The 21,273-nt window shown below is 36.9% G+C and overlaps 1 protein-coding gene across 1 annotated transcript in view; it reads left to right on the forward strand.

The window, feature by feature from the left end:
- Positions 1-21,273, forward strand: part of PDE3B (phosphodiesterase 3B) — a 167,512-nt gene that overhangs the window by 96,554 nt on the left and 49,685 nt on the right. The window contains exons 3-4 of the mRNA XM_025459572.2: positions 12,067-12,315; positions 15,339-15,478. Coding sequence (XP_025315357.2) covers positions 12,067-12,315; positions 15,339-15,478 — 389 coding nt within the window. The remainder of the gene's footprint in view (positions 1-12,066; positions 12,316-15,338; positions 15,479-21,273) is intronic.

The raw sequence follows: 21,273 nt of genomic DNA on the forward strand, positions 1-21,273 counted from the left end.
ATATACTGTAATGAAACTTCTGACATCTATTTTTTTAAGATTTTATTTATTTATTTATTTATTTATTTATTATTTATTTATTTGAGAGAGCACGAGAGGAAATGGGGGAGGGACAGAAGGAGAGGGAGAAGCAGGTTCCCTGATGAGCGGGGAACCCGAGGACCCTGGGATTGTGACCTGAGCCACCCAGGTACCCTGAAACTTTAGACATTTTTAAAAAGTTAGATTTGTAAGATTTCTATGCTATGAGATTTTTTTAACTGAACTAATTTAAAATAAACAACTTTCATTTAGATAATTTTTTTAAAAAGACATTTTTAATCATGAGGGAAGGAAAGGGAAATGATAAATCATACTTGTATAAGTTATTTTTAAAATATTAAGTATAATTGGAGCTCAGAATAAACTAATAATTCTATATTAAGGTTGAGATTTTTTTTTTTCTGATTGTGGGCAATTCATTCAGACAGGGAAAAAAGTAGATTAAAAGCCATATATGAGAAAAAGCAAAACAATTGGCAGAATATTTTATTAGGGAAGCCAAAACACTCTACTTAGAGTTTTTGGCTTTTTTTTTTTTTTTTTAAGTTTTGGGTAAATTTTTAATTAAATTATACATACAGAAAAGTGCACAGCTTGATAAATTTTCACAAACTAAATGTCCCATGTAACTAGAACCTGTATCAAGAAATAGAACTTTACTAGCATTCCAGAAGCCTCACTTATGTACCATTCTGGTTATTGACTGTATCCCCATGGATAATGTCTGTCCTGACTTTCTAACAATTAGTTTGGCTTATTTATGAACTTTATATATATAAATGAAATCATATAATATGTACTTTTAAACTTTTTTGATCACTTAAGTAATATATATTCATATCAAAAGAACTGAAAATAGAAGTATAGGAGAAAAAAGAAAACCCATTCCTAAATATCAAGCAATAACTATGTTAATTATGTTAACTTATGATATATATCTTTACAGATATTTTCCCATTTTCCTATTGTATTGAAATGTGTGTGTATTCGATTCTACAAAAAATATGTTATTATAATTATATATTATAATTATAAATGTAAATTATATGTAAACATACAGAATAACAAATATTAATAAATATATAAAAATAAATTAATTTAATTATGTTATAATATGCTGTTTTAAAACCTGGTGGTTTTTATACTGATAGATAAACATTAATATTAAATCTCTGTCTTTTGTATTCAAAGAAACATTACCTCTGTTTATTAGATTTATTTAGTTGTTTCTATCACCATTTTTGAGAAACTCCTTTGAATGAGATCTATTTATTTATTTTTAAAATTTATTTATTTATTGATGAGAGACACAGGCAGAGATATAGGCAGAGGGGGAAGCAGGCTCCCTCTGGGGAGCCCAATGTAGGACTTGATGCCGGGACCCCAAGATCATGGCCTGAGTAAATGCAGACACTCAACCACTGAGCCACCCAGGCATCCCTGAATGGGTTTTATTTTTAAGGTGTGAATGGAAGAGCCACAACAGCCCAGAAGAACAAAATATTCTCTGGGTTTTGGTGAACAAAAAGCATACCTATTGCAATCAGGTGAAATCAAGAAAGCCACTTCTGACCTAAAAAAGGCTGATTCTTTGACCCACACAAGGGCTTCCTTACCAGTCATACTCACCAAGGTCCTCAGTTTCCAATTAAAAGAGTATTTAAACTACCAGTAAAATCTAAAAATACATAAGCAGTAATGGTGAAGAGCATAGGCTTGTAGTCAAGCACACTGATATGTGATATCAGGCACCTTTCTCCCTTTTTCCTTTCTCTCTTCCCTCACCACCTCTTTTCTTTTAAGATTTATGTATTTATTTGATGGAGAGGGAGGGAGAAAGAGCTAGAGCTTGTGCCTGCCCGCCTGGGGTCAGGGAAGGACAGAGGAAGATGGAAAGAGAAACTCAAAGAGAGACTCCTTGCTTAGCAGAGTCTACCCCAGGGCTTGACCCTACAACCCCAAGATCATAACATGAGCCAAACCAAGAGTGGGAAGCTCAACGGACTGCATCACTCAGATGCTCCTCCTCTTTTCTTTCTAATGATCCCTTTACAAAAATTTTAATATACACTCATACATAAAAATGCACAAATTGTAAGTGTACAACTTGATGAATTTTCTCAAAGTGATTATATTCATGTGACCATCTTTCAGAAGAAGAATTCAGCTCCCCCAAAGCCTCTCTTATGCTCCCCTCCTGGTCATCAACTTCTCCCAAGCATTATTTCGGTACTTGATTTCTGTCATTACAACTTAGTTTTTCCTGTCTGTGGATTTTATATAAATGGAATTAATGATATATATTTTCTATTTTGATTCTTTCTTTCAAAATTTTATTTATAAGATTAATATTATTGTTATTGCCCATAGTAATTCATTCATTTTCATTGCATTTAGTATTTCATTGAATGAATATACTCTCAATGTTTTCATTTACTCAATAATAGATGGACATTTTTTTCTTTTCAGCTTTTTGTGTGTCAGGAAGCAAGAATTCCTATCCCCTCAAAGGTCCTGTAGCTGGACTAAGAATCAAACTGACATAAGACAGATTAACAGAGAAAATGAAATTTAATAGGTATCTGTATAGGTAATCCACAGAGACTTGGAAATTCTAAAGATAGGCAAAATAAGATATCTATGTCATTCTCAGCTGAGGAGAAAGTGGACAACAGAGGTCCAGGACTTAAGAGGAAAGGAATGTAATTCACAGGGTGGTAGGAAGAGCAGATATTTGGTAATTAGGTGTTTGCCTTACCATGTAGATGGTTCACTCACATAAAATTCCTCTTTGCTGGGTGCCTGGCTGGCCCAGTCAGTAGAGCATGCAACTCTTGATCTTGGGGTTACAGGTTTGAGACCCATGTTGGGCGTAGAGATTACTTAACATCCTTTAAAAAATTTATCTCTGTTAAAAACCGTTCTTCTGGGAAAAGCCCCCAATTTAGAGTCTTCTGTGTACTTAAAGGAGGGGCAAAAGTTTCCCTTAAGACCACAGGACTTCAAGTGCTTTCAGCTCAAAATAACACACGTGCCAAAGTGGCACATTCTGGGATGGCCTGTCCTGAACCCCTTCATGACTATTGTAAGTAATGCTGCTGGCATTCTTGAGGTCTTTTGTTGGGTATATGTCAGAGGGGGTTGCTGGGTCACAGGGTATGTGTGCATATGCTGAGTTTCAGTAGATAGCACTCAACTTTCCAAGAAGTATCAATTTTTACCCAACCATCAGCCTTTGAGAGTTCCAGTTGCTCCACATCCTTGAGAACTCTTGATAGGGTCTATTTTTAAATCATTCTGGTAGCTGTGGAAGAGTGTATCATTGTGCTTTTAATACTTGGGATTTCATGGGTAACTCATCAGGTTGAGCATCTTTTCATATGTTAATTGGTTGCTCAGATATTCTTTGGTCAGATCTTTGACTTGTTTTGTTTAAAGATTTTATTTATTTATTAGAGATATCCTTTATCAGATTACGGAAGTTCAAAAAAAATTAAGGAAGTTCCGTTCTAATCCTGGTTTACTAAAGACATTTTTTTTTCTCTTTTTAGTCATGGATGTCATGGATGGGTGTACAATTTTTATCAGATGCTTTTTCTGCCTCTATGGAGATGATTCCTGGATTTTTTCCATTTATTAATGTGGTGAATTGTATTGTTTAATTCTGTGTCTCTGTTAAACCATCCCTAACATAGGAAAAGACATTAGAGTTCAAAGCCGACAGCCAAAAAAGAATTGAGATGTCTTTGGTGCAAAAAGGTGGTTTATTAAAGCACAGGGACAGGACCTGTGGGCAGAAGGAGCTATACTGGGGTCAAGAGGAGAGGCCCATTATATACTTTCAAGTTGGGAGGGGGTTAGAGGTAGTGTAAGACTCTGAGGAATTTTGGAAGCAAGGGTTCCAGGACCTTGAGGGGGCTAGCTGTTGTTGGGAAACTGTCGTTTATTATCATCTAATAAAACCTTAGTCATGAGACCCTTCAGATGTATATTGGTGGGTCATATGCTTGGGGGATGATTGCCAACAAGTATTTTGGGGAGTTTAGAGATAAAGGAAATTTCTAAAGGAATTTTTATATGTTAAAGTAGACTTATAAGATCCTGGAGCTTGGGCTAAGATTGCCTTTTGCTCTTTAGCAAAGTATTAACATCCAGGCAGCTGAGTTCCTAGAGGAATGTCACTCTGCCTTTCTTAAAGGACTTGTCAGTGGGCTGTAGGGAGTAAAAAAAAAAATTAATAATTTTTCTTCTGTCTTTATTTCTCACATCAATCCCCATATTCCCAGAATAAAGCAAATTTGATTAAGATATTTAAAAAATATATATATATATATAAATACCTATATATGTCACTGGATTTTATTAATATTTTGTTTTAGAATTTTGAATCTATGTTTATGAGAGAGAGTTGGCCTATAATTCCTGTTTTTCATAATGTTCTTGGCATATGTTGGATATAAAGGTTATAGTCTCATAAAATAAAGTGAGATACTCACCCTATTACCTAGAAAAGTTTGGTGAGACTGGTATTCTTTCCCTGTTTGAAAGAATGCTATGGTGAAGCCATCTCCGTCTGGAGCTTTTTTTATGAGCAAATTTTAAATTATATATTCAGTTTCTTCAGTAGTTTTAGGCCTATTAAGTTTTCTGTCTCATAATAATTTTTGGTTAGTGGTGTTTTCTAGGAAGTCCTTTTGATGTTGTTCCCTCTAGACTGCTGAAAGCTCTATTTAACTCTCAAAATAGAAATCTGTTTGAGAATTTTTGCTTGGGTTTCTCCATCTCTCCGCCACTGTTTGCAAATTGGCAAATGCCTTTGAGGGAAAGCAGCTCTGAATTCAACCTTGCTTCTTTTTCTCCTCTCTGAGATCTTGCTTGGGCTTTAAAGCCCTGCCTGTCCTGATAACCCTATACTCCAGTTTTGGTCTTCGAGCCTCCTGTGACTACAGAAAGCTCCACTCTATTTCCTACCTCTTAACTACTGTGCTTCTTGTCCTCTCTGCCCTGGCCAATTATGAATCCACAGCAGACTCCTTGAGAAAAAGTAGTACAGTATGGTGGGTTCATTTTAATTTTTAAACTCTGACTTTTTGTTCTTTCAAGGCCTGGCTGCTTGACTGTGCTCTGATGCCCTGAAATGGGTGTTCTTTTTATTTCAGCTTTTCTAGACCAGTTATTCTAGGCGGAAGAGTTGCTTTGAGACAGGGTCCTTGCTGAAAAATAAGGCAAGCCTCTTAAGGCACTCTGAATCTATTTTGTCATCTATAGATCGGGAATGATACCAATTCCTTCCGAGGGCTGATTATGATGATGATGATGATGAATGTCTAGTAGGTAGCACTCTAAAAATGTGAGTTAATATTATATTAATTTCAATAATGAATTCTAAGGGTCTCTGAAATTATAATACAAGACAGGACTTAGCAGAGTTTTTCTGTAAAGGGCCAAATAGTAAATATTTTAGCATTTGCACATGAACGCCACCTACCTCTCCCTTGTCCTCTTCTTTAATCAACCCCAGCTCTCTGGGCAAAAACCAAGATTTGCCACATGTAAGCCAGTGGGAAATAGGAATTTAAGTTCAGCTTTAAAAATTTGTCACTCTTGCTCTTCTCACCCAGAATAATAAAGGTTAAAAATCCTTACCAAATGACCTTACACAATATAGTCCCCCACTTTACTCCCTTTTACTTCTCTGACCTTGTGTCCTACTAACTTCTCCTTCATTTACTCTGCTCTAGTGACTCCAGTCCCCTTCTATTCCTCAAACATGCTAGGCAGGCTGGGTGTCTGGGTCTTCACACTTGCTTGTCTCTCTGCCTAGAATGCTCTTTTTCCATCTCTGTCCGTTCTTAACATAAAGAGTTATCTTTTCATCCTCTCTAACATTTCAGTGGCCTCCATTACTTCCTTTTCTCTTTCCTTGCTTGATTCTTCCTCTTTAACTTGCTCAGAATCCATGAATTTCCCTTGTTCATATCCATTAGCTGGGATCTCGTGTTCTCAAAAATGTGGTCCCAACTTGCCTTTCCATCTTATTTTCCAATGTTCTTTTAGAAAAAAATGAAGCCTGTATTTTAATAATTTCATGTTCCTTGTACTTGGCTATTTTACTACTTTTGTACCTTTATTTGTATTCTTTCTTGAAGAATAAACGCCCCAAATACATTTTTAGTTTTATTATAATCTTTATAAATAAAATCCTACCAAATTACTAGCTCAAATGCTACTCCCTCCATAAAGTTTCTGCCAACCATTCAGATTAAAGTTTATGTATCTTCTTTGAACTCCAATGCCACTTTATCTATATTTTCATTTCATAATTTTCCGTAATATTAATTATAGTAATTTTATTACATGTTGTGGCAGAGGGGCTATTGCCACAACACGTGTCTAATCCAGAAGTTGCTTTCTCCCTGTGGCCTGAAGACTCTCTTCCCCCACCTAGAGATTCAATCTGAGGAAATTCCTCCCATCTCCTCACCCACAGAGGTATAACAAGGACCAGTGGGAACCCTAGTGGCATCAGAAAACCATCAAGCAGGCTGAAATACCACGGTGAATGCTCTGAAAACTAAAATATCATTAGAACCACATTCCTGAGGGGTGCCTGGTGGCTCAGTTGATTAAGCATCTGCCTTTAGCTTTGATCATGATCTCAGGGTCCTGGGATCAAACTCCACATCATTGGGCTCTCTACTCAGTGGCAAATCTGCTTCTCCCCATTACTCTCCTGTTTTCTTTCTCTCTCAAATAAATAAATAAAATCTTAAAAGAAAAAAAGAACCGCAGCCTGAAAAAGTAGACCAGGACCTACCTAACAGAGACTACTTCCTAATACAAAAGATTTAAATAGGACCTTAGAGTCTTGTAGAATAATACCCAAAATGTTGATGATAAAATAAAAAAATAACTTTTCATACTAAGAACAAGGAAAGTCATAACTTGAATGGGAAAAGACAATGCTTAATACCAAGATGAATCGGATTTGGAATTATCTGACATTTTTTTTTTAAGATTTTCTTTTTTTTATTTTGGAGAGCACAAGCAGGGCAAGGAACAGAGGGAGATGAACAAGCAGACTCCCCACTGAGCAGGGAGCCTGACATGGGGCCCAATCTTATGACCCTGAGATCATGACCTGATTAAACCCCCAAATCAAGAGTTGGGCATCTAACCAGCTGAGCCACCCAGGCACCCCCGACAAATTTTAAAGCAGCCATCATAAAAATGTTCTAACAAGCAATTACAAATAAAATAGAAAATCTCAACAATAACAAAAATACAGACACATCCCCTTTTATTGCACCTCACAGATTCTGTGGGGTTTTTTTTGAAAATATTAATGTAAGTTTTTAATGGTTACTACATTATATATGATTCTTCCATCCTTCAGAATTTTAGAGTTGACATTGTAAAGTAATGAGCTAAAATTTTTTTAGCAGCTTTATTCTATTTTATTTTATTTATTTATTTTTGTATATTTTCTTATTGAAGTTCGATTTGCCAACATATAGCATAACACCCAGTGCTCATCCCGTTAAGTGCCCCCCTCAGTGATACTGTGACTTTTTTTATAAGTTGAAGGTTTGTAGCAATCCTGCATCAAGCAAATAAATCTATTTTTGCTTTGTCACTTTAACAACAGAATTTGCTCACTTTGTGTTTCTCCAACATTTTGGTAAATTGTTTCAAATTTTTTCATTATTATATTTGTTAAAGTGATCTACGATCAGATTGATGTTACTATTGTAATTGTTCTGGGGTGCCATGAGTCATGCTCATATAAGATAGTGAACTTAATAAATGTTGTATATGTTATAACTGCCCCACTGACCAGCTGTTTCCCCATCTCTCTCCCTTCTCCTTGGACCTCCTTATTTCCTGAGATGCAACAATATTGAAATTTGGTCAGTTAATAACCCTGCAAGGCCCTCTTAGTGTTCAAGTGAAAGTCACACGTCTCTCCCTTTAATTTTTTTTTTAAATTTTTATTTATTTATGATAGTCACAGAGAGAGAAATAGAGAGAGGCAGAGACATAGGCAGAGGGAGAAGCAGGCTCCATGCACAGGGAGCCCGATGTGGGATTCGATCCCGGGTCTCCAGGATCGCGCCCTGGGCCAAAGGCAGGCGCCAAACCGCTGCGCCACTCAGGGATCCCCGTCTCTCCCTTTAAATCAAAAGCTAGAAATGATTAAGCTCAGAGCGGAAGGCATGTCAAAAGCTGAGATAGGTCAAAAGCTAGGCCTATTGCCCAGACATTCAAGTTGTGAATGCAAAGAAAAAGTTCTTGAAGGAAATGTAAAAGTGAACTTTAGTGAACATGTGAATCATAAGAAAGTAAAACTTTATTGATGATACAGAGAAAACTTTAGTGTCTAGATAGAGAATCAAACCAGCTACAACATTCCTTGCAGCCAAAGCCTAATCCAGAGCAAGACCCTAATTCTCTTCAATTCTAGGAAAGATGAGAGAAGTGAAGGGACACTTGGGTGTCCAGTGATTGAGTGTGTCTGCCTTCAGCTCAGGGCATGATCCTGGGTCCCAGGAATGAGTCTCAAATCTGGCTCCCCACGGGGAGCCTGTTTCTCCCTCTGCCTATGTCTCTGCTCTTTCTGTGTGTCTCTCATGAATGAATGAATGAATGAATGAATGAATAAATAAATCTTTAAAGAGAGAGAGAGAGAGAAATGAAGAAACTGGAGAAGCCAAGTCTGAACGTAGCAGAGGTTGGTTCATGAGGTTTAAGGAAGGAAAGGAAGGAAGCCATCTCCATAATATCAAAGTTCAAGTCAGTGCTGATGTAGTGCTGATGTAGAAGCTTCAGCAAATTATCCAGAAGATCTAAGCTAATTAATGAAGTTGGCTACACTAAACAACAGATTTTCAGTGCAGGTGAAACAGCCTTCTATTGGAAGATGGCACCTAGACCCTCCCATGGCCAGAGAGGAGACATCAGGGCCTAGTGACTTGATGTTGAAGCCAGTGCTCATTTACTATTCTGAAAATCACAGGGTTATGAATTATGTTAAACTAGGATGCCTACCATAGATAGTGATTCCTCTGTTGGATCTGGGCAAAGAAAATTGAAACCTTCTGAAAAGGAGTCACCATTCTAGATGCCATTAAAAACATTTGTGATTAGTGGGAAAAGATCAAAATACCAACTTTTTTTTTTCTTTAAATACCAACATTAATAGGAATTTGGAAAAAGTTCATTCCAACCCTCATGGATGATTTTGAGGGGTTCAGGAATTCAGTGGAGAAAGTAACTACACATGTGGTAGATATAGCAAGAGAAATAAAATCAGGAGTAGAGTCTGAATTGCTGCGATCTCATGATAAAACTTGAACATACGTATGAGGAGTTGCTTCTTATGAATGAGCAAAGAAAGTGGTTTCATGAGATAGAATCTACTCCTGGTGAAGCTGCTGTGAAGATTGCTGAGATGACAGCAAAGGATTTAGAATATTACATAAGCTTGATAAAGCAACAGCAGGTTTTGAGAGGATTGACTCCCAAGTTTGAAAGAAGTTCTGCTGTAGATAAAATGCTATCAAACAGCATCAGATGCTACAGGGAAATGTTTGTGAAAGGAAGAGTCAACTGAATGCAGCAGACTTCATTTATTTTAAGAAATTGCCAGAGCCACCCCAGCCTTTAGCAACCACCATTTTGTTTTGATCAGTCAGCAGCCATCAGTGTCAAAGTCAGGACCCTCCACTAGCAAAAAGAGGACAACTCACCAAAAACTTAGATGATAGTTAGCATTTTTTAGCAATAAAGTATCTTTTTTTTTTTTTTTTTTTTAAGAGTGAGAAGAGAGTATGGAGGGGAGGGGCAGAGGGAGAAAGAGAATTCTAAGCGGGCTCCACACCCAGCATGGAGCCTGGCACAGGGCTCAATCTCACAACCCTGAGATCCTGACCTGAGCTGAAATCAAAGTCAGATTCTTAACCAACTGAGCCACCCAGGTGGCCAGATAAAGTATTTTTAGATTAAGGTATGTACACTGTTTTTTTTAGACATAATGCCATTGCACATGTAATAGACTACAGTATATTGTAAACATAACTGTTATATGCACTAGGAAACCAGAAAATTTCTTTTGACTCACTTTATTGTGCTATTTACTCTATTGCAGTAGTCTGGAACCAAACCTGCAACATCTCTGAGGTAGATCTATAGAAGTTATAAAAAAGAAAGAAATGAAAACTATGGAACTGAAAAATGCAATAATGGAAATTAAAACTTGCTGAATGGGCTCAGTAGGAGAGTGGAGATGACAGAGGTTGGAATCTGTGAGCTTCAGGCTAAAGCAATAGAATTTACCCAATTTGAACAACAGAAAGAAAATAGGTGGAAACAAAATGAACAGAGTCTTAGGGACAATAACAAAAGATCCAAAATTCATATCAGTATCTGAGAAGGAGAGAGTGAGTTTAAAAGATTATTTGAAAAAAATGATGGCTGAAAACTTCCCCAAATTTTGCAAAAGACGTAATCTTACAAATTTGAGAAGCTGAGTGAATCCCAAATATGAAAAAAAAAGAACCCAAAACCAAAATCTGCAAGCCATGTCATAATTAAACATTTGAGAAATGACACATGATTGTACGGGAATGCCAACTCAAATATCAATAGATTTCTCACTTAGGTGTGGGAAAATAGATGCTATTATAATACAATTTGTGGACATATAGATTTAACCAACATATGGGAGGGCAGTTTTACAGTAATGATCAAATCTTAACCTGTTCATTTACTGTGGTTCAGAAATTCAATTTTATGGGAAGCTATTTGTCAGAAATATCCTTAATTATCTATAGTGACATATATAGGGGAGTATTTATTCATAAAGATTAGAAATAACTGGGCTATACCCTAGCAATAAGGAATATTTTCACATAAAAACTAAGATAAAATAATACTTCACCAGGGAAAAAAATTCTCCAAAGAGCAAAGACATTATTTAGCTAATTATTGTTCTAACTTTCATAACATTTCTTAGTCCCAAAATGTGTTGAGGATACTTACTAAACAGTTTTATAGTAAACTCATTACATGCATTCAGTAATTATGAATTTCAGACACACTCAAATATAAGTTCAGGGTACAATAAAAGCACCACAAGTAACATTTAATTCACTATTCTGATTATGCATGTTCTCATTTCTATGGGTAATTGAGTTGAACATCATATATATGTATTTTCATTTATTTTTATTTTTATTTTTTTATTTTTTATGATAGTCACACAGAGAGAGAGAGAGAGAGGCAGAGACATAGGCAGAGGGAGAAGCAGGCTCCATGCACCAGGAGCCCAACGTGGGATTCGATCCCGGATCTCCAGGATCACGCCCTGGGCCAAAGGCAGGCGCCAAACCGCTGTGCCACCCAGGGATCCCTATATGTATTTTCAAAAAGTAAAAATCAGACCACGTGTATATGTCAATAAAATATTCATTCTAAATTTTAAAAATATCTTTTCTATACATTCTTTAAGGTGAAGTGTGATGTTACTCCTTCCATGATACTATTGGTGACCATGAGTTCAAAGTTAATCACTGTCTCCTTTGAACTCTGACCCCGTTTTCCTGTATTTTTATCTTATTTTCCATAATATCGACAGATATACTATTATTTATTGCACTTTTAATATATGCACTATACATTGCCTTATGTGTTTTACATGTATTCTCAGACTAAAGTCTCACATAAGCCCTTAATGAGGTAGATGTTATAATCTCCATTTTATGGTAAAGAAACTAAAAGGTGCAGATGTTAAATAATTTGCTCAAAATCATAGAGTTAGGATTAAAGTGTCGATTTCAAGCCCCAATGTCATTGCAATGGAGCCTTATCACTGTGCTCGACTGCCTCTTAAGTGTGTAAAGTAAGTGAAAGAACTGCTGTGGATGTGTAATGTATATTTCTATTGATTTAAAATAGAATAATTCTGAAATGTTAGAATGTTTAAATAGCAAATCTGTAATATTACTTTTTTCTTTTCTTTTCTAGAATTCTGGAGGTGGAAGTGGAGTTGATCTTTCAGTGCTAAATGAGGCTCGAAATATGGTGTCAGATCTTCTGATTGATCCAACCCTTCCCCCACAAGTCATTTCTTCCCTGCGGAGTATCAGTAGCTTGATGGGTGCTTTCTCAGGTTCCTGTAGGCCAAAGATTAATCCTCTCACGCCATTTCCTGGATTTTACCCCTGCTCAGAAATAGAGGACCCAACTGAGAAAGGAGATCGAAAACTTCACAAGGTCAAGATACAGTAATTAGCCAGCCCTACTTACCATGTTTAATATTTTCAAATTAAAAGTGCTCCTTTATAGCTTAGATAAAATATACTTTCTTTTTCAAGGATCAGCTTTTTTATACTGTATATTGAGCTGTTTGGGACTTCAAGAGGTGGTTATAAATCTCAAATAATTCTAATTGAGTATTCAGCTTTAATTCTAAATAACTTTGCTATAATCAGCAGTTATCACTTCATCGGTTACAACTCTTTATCATTGTTACTGTTTTTAAGAAGTAGAAAACAACACACAAATTGAATTCTAGGCTTGTATAACAAAGTAGTAGTCCAGTCATGTCATTAATTAATCTATTGTATTATTTAGAATCCAGGAATCGTTCTTATTGAACCACAAAGAATTGATCGTTATAATATTCATTTTATGAATTACATAGCATTATCTTAAATGAATTTTCACATCTTTTTGATCTGTTTTTTTCCCCTTTACCCTCTAAGGATCGCTATAGCCCAATAGACATTGATTTTTTCCATTATTAGATATGGGATTAATTTTTCTTAATATCAATGCTTCAAAATAGGCTTTTCTTTAAGAAATAATAAATACTATTCTAAGTAGGTTTATATTATGCTCATTCAGAGTGCTTTTAATATAAGCTTTATTTTATTAATCGATATCTTTATCAATAGCTAAAATCATAAACTTGAGAAATAATATGTTAGAGATTATTCTAGATTAACTTATTCTACACAGGTAAAGAAACTAATCAAGAGAAGATAAAATTCAAATCAGTTAATTTTGTTCATTGTAATAGTGTATATAGAGCTTAGAAACAGTTAAATATAGTTTTGGAAGGATTTTGATCAGATAGTTCATTGTGTTAGTTCTCAGCATTAGAATATAGAAATGTTGAAAAATTAAGCAAGCCCAGTTAGGGCAAAATTTTGGTAATTACTGATCATAAATCTAGATGATAGGTGATTATATGATGCTTTTATTTTTAAGAAATTTATACAGTAGCACCTGCCTTCGTCAAAGTCCAATTAACAATGGTACTTAGCTGCATGACATTCTTTATTTCTTTCTTTTTTTTTTTTTTAAAGATTTTATTTATTTATTCATGAGAGACACAGGCAGAGGGAGAAGTGGGCTCCACGGCTCCACGCAGGACTCGATCCCCAAGTCTCCAGGATCAGGCCCCGGGCCGAAGGTGGAGCTAAACCGCTGAGCCATCTGGGCTGCCCCAAGCTGTCTGACATTCTTTTTAGCACTCTACCTATGAGAAATAGGTTAATCACAAGCATCAAAAAGTGACAGTAAAAAATTCATCAATTAAATAACTCTATTCTTAGTTTTCACTTGACATGTGGAAACTATGAACATATGTGATATGCTCTTTTGTATTTTCCATTGACATTTGATGTCATTTGCAGTTTTTTTCTTTTTTCAATTGAAGTATACTGGACACAACAGAAGAGCAATCTTAAAAATAATAATCCTTAAAAATCTTTTTTTTTTTTTTCCTTAAAAATCTTAATCAGGAAAATCTTACTGACACCATTATGTTTGTTACTGTGTATACTGTGTAAAAAAGTGCACTAGTACATTTTAAAAACATTTTAAACAATATTAATTAAACAGGATGCCTAAGTGCCTCATTTCCTGAACATTCTAGGTAATCAGGTTTATTTTTGGTACTGATAGGAGTAAGTCCTATAAGAACCAGGAAGTAACCTTTATTTCGTTTCATTGTGTTATTTAAACTTCTTTCACATCTGATTTGTCTCTGCTTTTGGAATAGAATAGAAGACTGACGCTACTCCAGAAAAGAACCATAGCTATTTATGAAAAGATAATTAGTGAGGAAAAGGAGTTGTAAAAAGTAATTTAATGTAAATGTCTTATATGTGTGTTAAGAACTAAGAAAGACTATATGAACCTAAATTATAGCCAGAAAGGATTATGTTCCACAAAGAACTTTTTCTCTGAGTCTAACTATGAATCTTTACAAAATCAACATCATTGGGAAATTTAAACATAGGAGATATTTATCTCTGAGATGGTTTCAGTATCTGTTAATGGGGAAAATTCAGAAGAAGCAAAAACTGTTTTATGTAAATCTCAGTAAAACACCCATTCAGGAAAAAAAAGAAAAAAAAAAAAAAACCCCACCCATTCAGTAGTTTAAAAAAAAAAAAAAACAACTTTGGTTAATTGAGTAGATCAATTCGGAATATTTTCAAAAATTAAGATTTTTTTTAAAGATTTTATTTATTTTATTTATTCATAGAGACACACACACACACAGAGAGAGAGAGAGAGAGAGAGAGAGGCACAGGCAGAGGGAGAAGCAGGCTCCATGCAGGGAGCCCGACGTGGGACTCGATCCAGGGTCCCCAGGATCAAACCCCGGGCTGTAGGCGGCGCTAAACTGCTGTGCCACTGGGCTGCCCAAAAATTAAGATATTATTAATGCTAATCGTGTTCTGAGTTTGTTAATTAAAAAGATGGCTCTGAAAAAAAAAATAAATAAAAAAATAAAAAGATGGCTCTGAAAAAAAAAAAAAAAAAAGATGGCTCTGAATCTTTCACTTTCTCCAGATTAACCCTATGTACATTAGCACTGTACTGAAAATAAAAAAAGGCTTAGGATATAGGGCTTTTGTCCCTGATCTGAAGCTTGTCCTCTGCAATTGCTTTTCAGGGTAAATCTTTCATATCAACTTTTGAATTTGTAAGCATTTGTTTCTCATGAAACGAGGGGGTGATGTGTACAAAAAATAAGTATCTTGTTAAATTGTAGGGCATTCAGAGATCATTTTTTTAAGTGGGAGGAAGAGTTAATAATTGAACAACAGTATAGAATGTAAAATTTGGAGTCATTTGATGGCTTTTCAGAGTAAAATGTTCTTTCTCCTGTACCTGTTAAAAAGATACTTTGCATTGATATCTTTGTACGTCCTCTTGACTGATGCACACACAGCAGATCTGAAGGTGACGATTTTAACCACTGTTCAATTATCCCGCAGGGCCTAAGCAGTAGGACTAGTCTATCGACTCCACAGCTGAGGAGGAGCTCCACAGCCTCAGGCCCGCCGCCCGCAGAACAGTCTTCAAGGTGGGAGCGCGGGAATGGCAAGAGGCCACACCAAGAGTTTGGCATTTCGAGGTAAAATCCCCAGTCTTTTAAAGAAACTTGAGTCAAATACATCCACTTTGTTGAATGAGGTTTGAAATAACTAAAAGCAGAAGGAGCAGTTGAAGTATTTTAGACCTAGGACAGCACGGGTGGTCATAAGGCACCATAGAGAAACTGATCCTTAAAAGGAAGCAAACGTGTCTTCTCCAAAACATTTAAGTACCTTGGGTACGAGGCATGCTGGGGCCTTGAGAAGAAAAATCAGGGAGGCGGTTTGAGGAAGTGAGAGTCAGTTTAGGACAGGGTAGGAAAGCTTTTAAATTAGGCTTATGGGGGCGATCACACCCGTCAGTGCACAGCATCCAAAGTTGGGTCAGCGGAGCTACTGACTTGCTAGCGGAGGAGCACGTTCCCAGGCTTCTCTCCGAGGGTAGACACAAGGTAGCAGAACTCTTCCCTAAGCTCTGTTCTTGCTGGAGGACTACGACTACTAATACATCCTGTACTCACTGGACGGTTGACTTGGAACTGACCGGTGCTAATGCTGCACACGAAAGCCATCAGTAACTGCAGCTAAATGAACCTGGGAAGATGCAGGGACAGAAATTTTCTAAATGTAAATATACCCATTTACCCTCATAACCAAAGATTCAGTACTTTGTTTTTAAGCAGCCAGGAAACATAGTGCTCTCCTGTGGGAGTTACGAACTGCTCTTTAGCCACTCATCTAAGGATGTTAAGAGACTTGGAATCAGCGTAAACTTTCTGCGCTGTCCTTATTGGGCATGTGTTGTACTGCATTTAGCTCGAGCTGTACAGTTACACATTTGAAACAGCAGATGGCAGGGTTGGATCATACGAATTTGTTAAAAGTTGTGTTAACATTTATATAGGAAGGACGAGCAAACAAAATTTTCTAGATTCTTGTGTGATTTTTTTTAATTTGAATTTTCTATAATATATTCAAGTAGATGAACTCCTTTTTTATTAAAAGAAAATTGAGTGATAGATAATAGATAAACAGGAGTGGATTGATGTAGAAAGAGCATAGTACTGGAGAATGCAAATGCAGAGCCTAAACATGACAGTCTTGTTTTTGTTTTGTTTTGTTTTGCTTTTTAATGGAAGTGGGATATGGGGAAGTCAATGATGATAGGAACTGAAAATATGACATATTTCTTAACCATGAGAAACATTATCTTAGATCAGTGCCGTCCAATAGAAATTTTTGTGATGATGGGCAGCCTGGGTGGCTCAGTGGTTTAGCACTGCCTTCGATCCAGGGTGTGATCCTGGAAACCCGGGATAGAGTCCCACCTCTGGTTCCCAGCATGGAGCCTGCTTTTCCCTCTGCCTGTGTCTCTGCCAGTCTCTCTCTCTCTCTCTCTCTCTCTCTCTCTCTGTCTCTCCTGAATAAATAAATAAAATCTTTTTAAAAATGTTTTAAAAAGAAATTTTTGTGATTATGGGAATATTTTATATCCATACCATCCAGTATGGCAATCCCTAGCTACCTGTGGCTACTGACCACTTGACATATGTCTAGTATGTTTAAGGAACTGAATTTTAAATTTGATTTAATTAATTTAAGTAAAATACAAAGAGTCATATGTGGCCATCTTATAGCCATGTATGGCAGTCATTTTATTTTATTTTATTTTAAAATATTATTTTTTTATTCATGAGAGACACAGAGAGGCAGAGGGAGGAGAAGCAAGCTCCATGCAAGGAGCCTGATGTGAAACTCGATCCCGGGACTCTGGATCACTCTGAGCCGAAGGCAGATACTCAACTACTGAGCCACGCAGGCGTCCGTGTATGGCACTCATTTTAGGCAGCATAGCTATAGATCTTTCACATATGGTAATGTTTTGTTCAGGAACCTTTAGGCTTTAAGCGAATAGACTTGTGAATCTGGAATCATGAGGCATTCATCTTGACTTTATTAGAGCACCCAAAACTGAGGTCACATGTCCTATATTTTTGAGTCTTGATTTGAACCTAGCGTTGGATTCTGCGTATAGCTTCGCTGTGATTTTAAATGATCCCAACAAATGGGAAGCCCGGGTGGCTCAGCGGTTTAGCGCCTGCCTTTGGCCCAGGGCATGATCCCGGGGTCCCGGGATTGAGTCCCACATCAGGCTCGCTGCATGGAGCCTGCCTCTCCCTCTGCCTGTGTCTCTGCCTCTCTCTCTCTCTCTGCATTTCTCATGAGTAAATAAATAAAATCTTTTTAAAAAAAATAATTAAAAAAAATGCTCCCAACTGTGTTTTCAACGTGATTCCAGTATTGAACCTCTCATTCCCCAAAGCTCTGACTGAAACCAAATTTCTCATCCCTCCAGTACATTTTCATGTTACTGTGTTTCTGCCCTTATTTCCTGACATAATGCTACTACACTCTAGTTTGGTGGTTGCTTAAAAAAAAATGGATTTAGCTAGAAAAGTTGATGTTATCTTTGCATCCTTTTGATACCAGCTGTCAGGTCTATGTCTGCATCTTGTTTCTTTTCTGCTCTCTCTTCTCCTTTTTCACTTTGCCTACACTGCTTCATGCTTATTCTTACCTGGACTGTCATCCTCTTAATTGGCTTTTCTATTTCTAATATTCTTCGCAGCCTGATCCATCTCCTACCTGTCTGCCACAAATCTTCCTTAAACAGACATCAAGTTTTTGGAACCTTTACCAATGCCTATAGAATAGGACCCAAATTCCTAGCCTGGGGTTTGAAACCCTGTAATTCCCTTATGTCAAAGCTGCACTCTTACTTGGAAAAAGTAAACAAACTAAAAGACATGAGCAATCTTGCAAAGAATGAGAACAGAAAAATGACTCGGAATGCTCTCTAGGTGAAAATGTAGGCATGTGACGTGCGTTAAACTCTTCCTTCAACTTTTCCTGATAATTTTCATTTTTAGTTTAACCCGTTTGAAAATTAAGCTGAATTAAAGTTCCCAGCCCACCTTGTTTGAATAGAGAGTAATATAGGATTGAATTTTTTTTTAAAGATTTTATTTATTTATTCATGAGAGACACAGAGAGAGAGAGAGGCACCGACACAGGCAGAGGGAGAAGCAGGCTCCATGCAGGGAGCCTGACGTGGGACTTGATCCAGGGTCTCCAGGATCACGCCCTGGCTGCAGGCGGCGCTAAACTGCTGCACCACCAGGGCTGCCCTATAGGATTGAATTTTGCCTTTCTTCATGCTTTGTCTGGAGAAAAAAGTGAAGTATTATACACTTTATGATAGATATGATAACAGGAATCCAAAGGAAGAAAACCCCAGGGCAGAAGAGTTACTGCATTTGAACAGCCACCGTATTACCTGCCCTGAAGAGTTCAGCACTGTTCATCTCTCACAGGACTTGAGATTTTAATTGATTACAACACCAAAATACATCAGTCTTTCTCTATTTATCTGAAACTCCAGTCATGTTTAACTATTTGCGCTTCCCTCTATTTGTCTGCTTCTATGCCCCCCTATAGTTGCTCTCTCCCCCTGGAACATGTCTTCTCACCCTCATGTCTGTATAGCCTAAAAGACTGGGCTCAGGTGTCACCTCTAAAGACTAACACCCTGATGTCTTCCTCCCTTGGTTTCCAAGGAGAAGTAATCTGTTTCACCTTTGAATCTCCTTAACACCTTTTCTTTACCTCTTTTATGGCACTTTCACTTTCTTTTTATTTTTATTTATTTTTTATTTTATTTTTTGGCACTTTCACTTTCTGCTGTGTATTAGTCATTACTGCTCTTCTGAGGCCTGCTTGATTACCGTGATGAGTTTGATTGCATTAAAATGGATCTTTAAAGGTAAACAGCTGCTTAACAAATGTCCTGCAAGAGTATGGTGTCCATATTAGATTATGACAATGGATGCTGCCTTCTGCTGAAGCTTAAGACCTAGGATAAAGATTCTGTGGTCACGAAGTTCCAGGAAATGTAGAATAAGGTTTTTTTGAGTTAGCTGACAATTGGATTACCCATCTCTGAGTTCCAGGGTTGACACTATGGTTTAAAAAATGGCTATGCTTGTATCCTTGGACTGACTGCTAGGACCCAGCCCTCCCTGTGGCTAAACAGAGCACATACATATATTTAGAGTTCACAGCTCACTTCCTTTGAACAGACTTTCCGTGGGGAAAAGCAGGCAAGTTGTTTCCCAAAACTCCGTGGGCTATTGACTAAGTCACCCCTACGCTAAGGAGCCTTCCCTTTAACTCATTCTCCAATTTATCCTTCCTCTCCATAACTGATCTGGTAATCAGTGAAAGAACTTGTTAGGAACTATGTTCCTTAAATAATGCACTAGGGAACCAGCTTCTCAATTCTGGATCTCATAATGTATTAGAGATTTATACCAATCCCTGGACCCTATTTGAGCTGAAGAGATTCAAGGGGGCTAATGGCATCATCTCACTCAGTTTCTTAAGAGAATTACTCTGTGAATCTAGACATACAGCCAACAAGTTTATACAGCTACACACACACACACACACACACACACACACATACAAACCTTATCAGGGTAATTTGCATTGGTTAGCTGAAAATCAACTCTTAACATGTGGCTTAACTCTGTGACCATAACTTGACAATCTCTTGTAATGATTCCCAAATATGATTTCAATCATCCTCCTACCAACTATTAATAAACTTTTAGATTCCCATCCTTCTTTCCTCTGCTTTCTTCAGTATTTTATGTAATCTCATTGGAGTGTACATTTATCTGGTTGTAGGCCAGGAATTAATGAGACGATTCTAGAACTCAGCTGAAAACCTATAATTTGACCTGTACCTCTCAATTCTACACAGCTAACTGACTGTATGGTATGCTTCAAATGTTAAGACCCTAGATCAAGGTAGAAAACTATGGAGCCTTGCTGTGGGCGCATTTTGAAAAGGACAAAGATGTAGCTTTGTTTTGACAATTAATCAGGGAGTAAACTTTGGTAGAATACACAAATTTTTCTGTTTGAAGATAGCCCTGAGTGGTATTCTTACTGCGCTTTCCTCATTTCCCCCACTTAACATGTGAGCAAGGAAATCTCAAATACAAAGAAGGACTGAGTGTTAGCCGGAGATGAATTTATTGGGTGGCATTACTTGCATACTGCCTCTTTTTGTGACATCATCAACAAATTATCATTACTACTGGCTTGAGGATAAAACATGATAGACTCCAAAAGTTAGATGTTCATTTAAAAGTCCTTACCTCCAGAGGGGAGATGAATGAGGGGATGGGGAAACTGGGTGATGGGCATTAAGGAGGGCACTGATGTAATGAGCACTGGGTGTTATATGCAACTGATGAATCAATAAATTCTACCCATGAAACTGGGCGGGGGGGCGGGGGGCGTTACTTCTGAATCTCTAATTTTACAGATGGAGAAACACACAAAGATAGAATTGTTTTGTGGGAGATGTGGCCAACACCTTTTAAAAATAGGTAGAAAATAAATGCTTTCTCCTTCTAGAGACAAATTAGAGGTTGAATTTTAGCTCTGCCACTGTAAATTTTAGCTGTGTGAATGGGGGGACATTACTTAGCCTCTAGAAGCCTCAGTTTCCTTATCTGTTAAATAGTAGGAGACTTAAAAAAAGATAAAAGTATGTAAACTACCTAAAACAATAAATGGTACACAATAAAATAGTGTTAAAATTTTTGTTAATGTCAGTAAGGAAGTTTTAATGATTGCTAACTGGTTTTGCATGCCTTCTCTTTTTATAATACAGAATTTTTTTCTTCCATGGGAATATAGAACAAACATGGGTTTCTAGAAAAAGGTCCAAGGAGAGCCTGAAAGCAAGAGTTAGGGAAAGAAA

This window comes from Canis lupus, chromosome 21 (genome assembly GCF_003254725.2).
Source record: "Canis lupus dingo isolate Sandy chromosome 21, ASM325472v2, whole genome shotgun sequence".
NCBI classification, from domain to species: Eukaryota; Metazoa; Chordata; class Mammalia; order Carnivora; family Canidae; genus Canis; species Canis lupus.